The 7,581-nt window shown below is 41.1% G+C and overlaps 1 protein-coding gene across 1 annotated transcript; it reads right to left on the reverse strand.

The window, feature by feature from the left end:
* Window positions 1-325: 325 nt before the first annotated feature.
* On the reverse strand, window positions 326-6,499 carry LOC134188326 (uncharacterized). The gene is made up of 12 exons (XM_062656521.1): window positions 6,073-6,499; window positions 5,687-6,012; window positions 5,266-5,472; window positions 4,868-4,941; window positions 4,684-4,798; window positions 1,840-1,958; window positions 1,225-1,423; window positions 1,105-1,164; window positions 894-1,049; window positions 781-828; window positions 674-705; window positions 326-610 (listed from the first exon to the last, which is right to left on the reverse strand). The coding sequence occupies exons 1-11, from the start codon at window positions 6,497-6,499 to the stop codon at window positions 694-696; spliced, it is 1,743 nt and encodes a 580-aa protein (XP_062512505.1). The 3' UTR covers window positions 326-610; window positions 674-693.
* Between the last annotated feature and the right edge of the window lie 1,082 nt (window positions 6,500-7,581).

A 7,581-nucleotide genomic window follows, 5' to 3' on the forward strand; every position in this document is an offset into this window, starting at 1 on the left:
GCTGAATACACGCCCACTTTCTTTCACTACGCACTCTCAGTGCGATTTCAGCCTTTGGCAGTGTGAACGCAGGCTAACACGGTTAGCTGATGCGGTTCAGTTCCGTTTGGCTCGGTTAGGCTACGTAACCATGCTAGTGTGAACAGACTATTAGTCTGTCTATCCATATACCAGTTGGCATGACTCCAACCATGACTTATATCGCTAGCACATTGACTGACCTGGTAACCTAAATCTCTAGATACTTTTATTCTCATTATTACTGTTTGTTTCTGTTGACATGACGATCTTAAGTGCCGTTCTCTAGACAAATCTGACCACGAAACACTGATAAAATGAAACTGTCTTCAACACTATGGCTATCAAGATAAAGAATTCTCATTCATAAGAGAAAATTAGAAAACCGTTTGATATACGATTGTAATTTAGACTTAATTAACATCATGTTTTGAATGTAACCTACTTGTACAGTAATTACACACAGATACAAAGCCAAACACAAAATACTAAAATATCTATAAAATAAATCTAAAAACCAATAACCCCATAACTTTCTGGTGATCTCTTGACTGTCCACAAAATGCACTAGAAGACTCTCTGTCTGTTGTGTCTGAAAGTATAACACGATTGCTTACAGTTTCTCTCATAAACAATCATTATGACAACATCTGACCTGCAGTGACCGTTGCCGTCTCACACTTTTCTCTAAGAAACATGCAAATGACATTAATTAACATTGTTACAACATTCAGTCTTAGATTCTAGCGTAGAGTTACATACACTTGAGTATCTCTCCATTCGAGCTATACCCCTCAACTCCTTTAAAACCTACAGCACGTACAAAACAATGCAATGCCAATCTGTACATTCATTCCACTCATTTCTATAGCAACCTCCTTGATAAACGGTCGTCTGTGACTGTCCATGTCAGTACAACGTTTCGCCAGATCAATGAGCTTGTTAGACACCGGATCAGGCCAAGCGGCTTGCGGGTCAGACATCGCGACCAGCTCGGTGCCTTCCCCTTCAATTTGTTTCAAAAATGTTGCCTAACAAACAAAAATTCAAAATTTCTGCCAAAATGACAAGAAACAAGGAGAAAACCAGATCAAGTTTCTTGCTCGAAGAGTAAGGAGGCAGTCCCGTCACCAGCTCAAATAATACCTGGAATATTGATCCCATACAAGCACATTACATGGTCACGTGACACACTTCATTCTCTACCATCCCAAATGAGTAGGCGTCGGTTCGTGTACTGAATATCCCTTTGAACGCCTCAGGTGGCATGTAACATCGCGTACCTACGGTTGTCGAACCAGATTCGAGAAAACTGGCATGCATGTTGTCGAGATGCTCTCCAAAGCACGAGAGACCGAAGTCGGCCAATCGTACTCTTCGATCACACGACGCCAGAATGTTGGAACTACAACAATATGATTAATATTAACAAATTTATATCATTGATATATTTTTAATTAATTAATTAATACTAACAAATCTATATAATAAAGTTATTTTTAAGTAATTAATTAATACTAACAAATCTATATAACTAATATATTGTTAATTAATATTAACAAATCTATATAATAAATTTATTTTTAATTAATTAATAATAATAACAAATCTATATAATTAATTTTTCACCAAAAGTCAAGTCAGTAACATTTACAAATAGTATTGACATTAACATTAAAATTTTTTATAATTAATTTATTTTTAATTAATTACTTAATTAATATAAACAAATCACTATAATGAATTTATTGCTGGACCATTTTTCGAAGCTTGCTACAGCTCTGTTTGTTGTTGTGCCTGTTGAATGACTATTGTCAATACCTTTTGACATCTCGATGGATGAGTGGACGTTGTGAAGTTGATTGTATGTGGTGAATACTTGAGGCGATATCGTGAGCCATTTCGATTCGTTCACTCCAATTCAGAGGTTCTCTGCTCTCCTACAGTTATAACAAGCACACTAAACTACAATACACATGACCGTAGTACAATGCCACCAACAATAAATTATGATATAATTAACATTCCATAAATTCTATAAACAATGTAAATAAATAATAAATGCAAACAAATGAATTATAATAATAAATGTGAACAAATAAATTTTAATAATAAACATAAACAATCAGGTGGCCTCCATCATTCACTGGGATATTTGTCGCCATTTTGGGGTTCCAGTGGAGAGCAGATGGTACCGGCATCATCCTGATAGGCTTGTGGAGACGGATGACATTACTATGATGTGGGTACCACCATCCCCACTGCCAGGAAGATCAAAGCCAATCGTCCAGACATTTGTCTCAGAAATAAGAAGACAAACACTTGTCTTCTTATTGATATCAGCTAGAAACATGCTGAGAAGTTGACGAAGTACAGCAACTTGCGAGTGGAGATAAGCCGCATGTGGCATTGTCGAACACTGGTGGTTCCGGTGGTCTTGGGAGCTCTGGGCACAGTGCATGCAGGTATTGCACGGTGGCTGGACAGTATTCCAGGTCATCACAACCTGCAGCACTTACAGAAAACAGTGCTTCTGGGATCTACTCAAATCCTTCGTAAAGTCATGTCTTCTTTCTAGACAGCCGTGATGGTCTAAGTACTTCTGAAGCAGGGTTTGCTTCCAGTAATTGTAATAGACTTTACAAACCAGACTGGTCTAGTTGAGCAAGACACGTAAACAATGTAAACAAATAATAAACCATGCACAAACAATGAATACATCCATCACATAACACAAGAATACACAACACAGTGTGTGCGTATGAACACTGGCCAGACAAGCAGTGTCAACAGATGCATCAAAACACATGTAAACAACGAATAAATCTATGACTGAACAAAAACATCATATTTGACTTCAAATGAGGAAATAGCTGTTCAGAGTGTTCATTTGTGTGACAACCAACTGTACTGAATATTATTACCTTTCTGGAGAAAATGAGACATGCAGTCATGTTTGTTCATTGGATTTATCAAAGGCTTATGATTGGGTGTCACGTTATTGGCTTTTTCAATGTTGCTGGATGGTGATGCCCGTGTTCTTCGTGAAGCTGTTAACAGCATGATACACTTGTCAGGTGGTGCATGTGAGGCAGAGTGGTCGTGTATCTCAGAGTTTTGAAGTCAATGGGTTATGGCAAGGTAGTGTCTTGTCACCGAGACTTTTCAATATATCTATTGATGGTCTCATCGGGTCTTTCCTCAGACAATTAGTAAAGTCTGTATGGAGCAAAAATGGCTGACTTGTATACGGGAGCTATAGCATATGCTGAATCAGTGATGACATTTGCCTAATCTCTCCTACTGTGTTTGGTATGCAGCAGATATTGAATATGTGACACATATGCCAATGATTTGAGCTGATGTTTATGCGAAAAAGAGTACTAAGATTACAGTTGTAAAGAGTAGTACGTAGAAGGCCATTTCGCGATGAATGTTTCACCCTTGGAGAGAGAGAGTGGTCAGTAGGGAGAGGATTTCTCATCTGGAAAGAATCATAGATGCAAAGAGACAAGAAACGGTAGTAACACAGGAGAGATGTAGAAAGTTTTATGGAGCAGTCAACTGCGTTGTGGCTCTACTCGGTGGAGTCTGTAGGAGTGACAAAATCTGGACAAAAATAGTGGATACTCAATTGTACTGTACCCCATATTAGCATTTGGAAGTCACTTATGGGACGTCGAGAAGTTGGTGGTATGTACCAGTGGACAAATCGTCTCACCTCTAAGTAGTCCATGGGCAATCATACATCAAAGTCTTAGTTGCCTGGTCATTACTCTGGTTGCACATAAACTAAATCCACGACGTTATTGCAGCAACGTATAGAATGTATTGTACAATCATGTTGTGACGACTATGACTGTCAGTCTATTTAGAATTGTGCTATCCGTCGATTAACGTTCATCCATCACGCTAACAGACGCACGTCCGCACTGGGTAAATGTTGTAGTGTGGGCTAACTACAGCACCAAAACGTGGCTGTAAGCGTGTACTGCTTCAACAACCGGAAACTGGTCAACTTGGCGATGGCACTTGAAGTTGTCCCTCCGACACACTTGTGGAGCTCAAAAGATATATGTCAACCACAGTTGTCATCTTGCTCAGAAAAGAAATGTCATTCCAGAGGGTAAGGTAGCTGTCAGCTGATTGTTCCTGGGCAACCCTAGAGTCTGCCATTTCAGTTGTTCGGTTATATTTCTGGTGGCCCCAGGCGCCCAGGAACCCAATTTGTGTACAATGGTAAATAGGACTTATCAAAAGGGCATCCGTAAAGGCGTGGGAATGAGGTAGCAAGACTCTCTCAGAGACAGATTTCCAGATTGGTTTCGAGAAGGAGCAGAGAAAAAGCACAAACCAAAGTCAGGTTTTTGAAGAGGGCAGTACTGTACTACAAACAAACTAAGGGGATGAGGTGGTATGAACATAGAATGTGGGATAGGTTGTTGTATTGGTCTTTTGTGTGTGTCATATAGTTGTATGTGTAGTGTGTATGTGTGTATGTATGTGTACATATGTACAGGTCCTGTGCATATGTAAGAGCCCCAAGTGGAAACTGCACTATGTGCGATAACAATAAGATTCATTCATTCGTTCATATGCTCTGTACTGCATACCATGCAATACGTTGTAGGAGACCTCTACGTACTCATTCTGTGTAACACTGACCTTTGCCAAAGGTTGAGCTAACGTCCTGCCCTCGACATATTCATACACCAGACATAATTCCGGTCCATCGTCGCAGATACCAATCAGCCGAACGACATTTGGATGAGGACGGCACCTTCATGTGAAACACAACAATGAAGTGAATACATACATCATTAGCTATATAATTATTTTATCGACTTACATTGTTAGTGCCGACACTTCGTTCATGTACTGCCTCTTTGAAAGACGCACAGTCGAAAGACGTTCATTTTTGGGCTACGAATCAAGATGTTAGAAAGTGTGTGTGTGTGTGTGTGTGTGTGTGTGTGTGTGTGTGTGTGTGTGTGTGTGTGTGTGTGTGTGTGTGTGTGTGTGTGTATGTGTGTTTACATGTGTGTGAGTGTGCGTGTATGTGTGTGTGTGTGTGTGTGTGTGTGTGTGTGTGTGTGTGTGCGTGTGTGTGTGTGTGTGTGTGTGTGTGTGTGTGTGTGTGTGTGTGTGTGTGTGTGTGTGTGTGTGTGTGTGTGTGTGTGTGTGTGTACCAATCAATTGTCTGGCACCTTGTATGACATGTCCACGACATATAAAATAAAGAATTACCTTCTTTAATCGTTTTACTGCCACTTGCTGCCCTTGCCAGTCTCCTAGAAAAACTTGACCAAAACTACCAGCTGCAATGAGACTGCCACCTTCCTCGACCTTCTTTTCATCAAAGTTTTTAGTTGCTTGCATCAGAGTGTCGTATGGTATGAATATGGGTTTGGAAAAATGTCCAGATACAAAGGCAGAAATTACAGCAGACATGACCTTTGAAACAAATAGTATACAACCATGGTGATAAATGAGAAATTAATAAAATTTATTGTGATGCAATACAAAACTGATGATGGATACAAAGTGATTTCTTTTTACACACACACACACACACACACACACACACACACACACACACACACACACACACACACACACACACACACACAGTAATTCATTTGTCCATTATTAGAAGCTTAGTTTCAACCTGACTGCCTGAATTATCAGCATCACTTCCACTCCCCTGATACTCTTTCCTCAACTGTCTACTGACTCCAGTGCTAGAGTGGCGGCTATGTCCAGACGATTTGGCCCATTGGTACTTAGCTTTCAGACTCTTCAGTGAGCTACGACTGTGAGCTTCATGTTGATTTGTTCCGCTTTCCTCATTTGCTTGTAACACTTCGCGTGCAACTGCATTAGTAACCTGATTGCCGTTACTAGCAATCCAAAATGATATTATTTGATGATATCTACTCTCCTGTCTGTTGTTTTGTAATTGATCCATTATCGCGTTATCACTTCCTGACTGACCTATAATTGAGACAAATATGTTTAGTACACAAACATTAGATGACACAGAGTTGACAGAACTTCTTGTCATGATGACTCTAGATTCACTCGGCCTCTCTATTTCTAGTAAATTAAGAAGTGCTTTAGTCGGTAGCTCTGATTGCAAGATGGTGGTGAAAGTTCCATTTCGATTTTTCTCCAAGTCTATTTTGGAGACACTTTTTCTATGATACGTCTCCCTAATGAAAGTCTTTTTGTCGTCTGAGCTGGAGACGCACTGGTCTAGGTCGTATACGTATCGAGAGGGGTTGTAATGTACTTTGACCTCTTGCAATGCAAGCTCTATTAAAGCTGGTACATTTAGAGGAAGTAACTTCTTAAGCTTTATTAGAGTTAGAGCTGGTAGAGAAGGTAACTTCTTAAGCGGCTCGAGATTGTCCACGCTCATAGCATCTTCAATACTCTCGTAGTTGTCAACTGTCGCCTTGAAGGAATTGAAATTCAACATTTTGAAGTCTAGATCAGAAAAACTGTAGCACGATACCAGTGTTATCTGATACTTGATACTGAATGTAGCATGTAGCATCAAATGAACCAGCCTGTGTGTGTGTGTGTGTGTGTGTGTGTGTGTGTGTGTGTGTGTGTGTGTGTGTGTGTGTGTGTGTGTGTGTGTGTGTGTGTGTGTGTAAAGGCAAACACCAACTGCCTCTGTGTGAACAACCAGGCGCAGTACAATGTGCCAAGTGTCATCGGTGGCTGAGAAGTAGGGGTGGCCTGGCAGTACATAAAAGTTTAAATGTGTCTTCTTCCTCTTTGACTATGTCATCATCATTGACTTTATCATTGATCTGGTCATCATCACTTGCCTCCACTGACTGTACCTTGAGTCGGATACCGGAGCCTGATACGAAATTCTGTTTCTGCCATTGTAGTCAATGTGGACGGTGCTTCAAATTCAAGCCAGGATTCCAAAGGCATAACTGTCATGGTGGCAAACACTGTTTAGAGAAAGGCAGCAGTCAACTTCCCCTGTCTTGCACACGTGGAAGACGTTTCCGGTGGCTCAAGGACATACAGAGACATAAGTGCAGACAGTAACTACCTCGTCTTTCAGCTCTCCATAGATGGGGCGGCGTGGCCAGACACTGGCAGCTGTAGCCAAGTGTGTGTGTGTGTGTGTGTGTGTGTGTGTGTGTGTGTGTGTGTGTGTGTGTGTGTGTGTGTGTGTGTGTGCATGCGAGAGGGAGGAAGGGAGGGAGGGAGGAAGAGAGGGAGGGAGGGAGGGAGAGAGGGAGGGAGGGAGGGAGAGAGGGAGGAGGAAGAGAGAGAGGGAGGAGGAAGAGAGGGAGGGAGGAGGAGGGAGGGAGGAGGAGGGAGGGAGAGAGGGAGCGCAATCCACGTGGTAAAAATTTTACCACGTCGTTTGCAGTCCAGGCTAGTATAGCACATATGGCGTGGCAACATGTACCTACCATCTTGAATAGAAAAAAAGTCTTAAAATTTTAAAGTTTAATTAACTCTAGAAGTTTTGCAGTCCATGCTGGTGGTAGCTAACATACACTAACCATCTAGAGTAGGAATCGAATAAGG

The sequence above is a fragment of the Corticium candelabrum genome, chromosome 12 (genome assembly GCF_963422355.1).
Source record: "Corticium candelabrum chromosome 12, ooCorCand1.1, whole genome shotgun sequence".
Classification (NCBI taxonomy): domain Eukaryota; kingdom Metazoa; phylum Porifera; class Homoscleromorpha; order Homosclerophorida; family Plakinidae; genus Corticium; species Corticium candelabrum.

What these genes read in the sequence shown, in the direction of transcription:
- LOC134188326 (XM_062656521.1), bottom strand. Translation starts at nt 6,499, where the DNA reads ATGTTGAATTTCAATTCCTTCAAGGCGACAGTTGACAACTACGAGAGT. An exon ending in ACGCCTACTCATTTGGGATG is followed by an intron (nt 1,165 to 1,224) that starts GTAGAGAATGAA and finishes TCAATATTCCAG; the next exon opens with GTATTATTTGAGCTGGTGAC. An exon ending in GACGACCGTTTATCAAGGAG is followed by an intron (nt 829 to 893) that starts GTTGCTATAGAA and finishes TACGTGCTGTAG; the next exon opens with GTTTTAAAGGAGTTGAGGGG.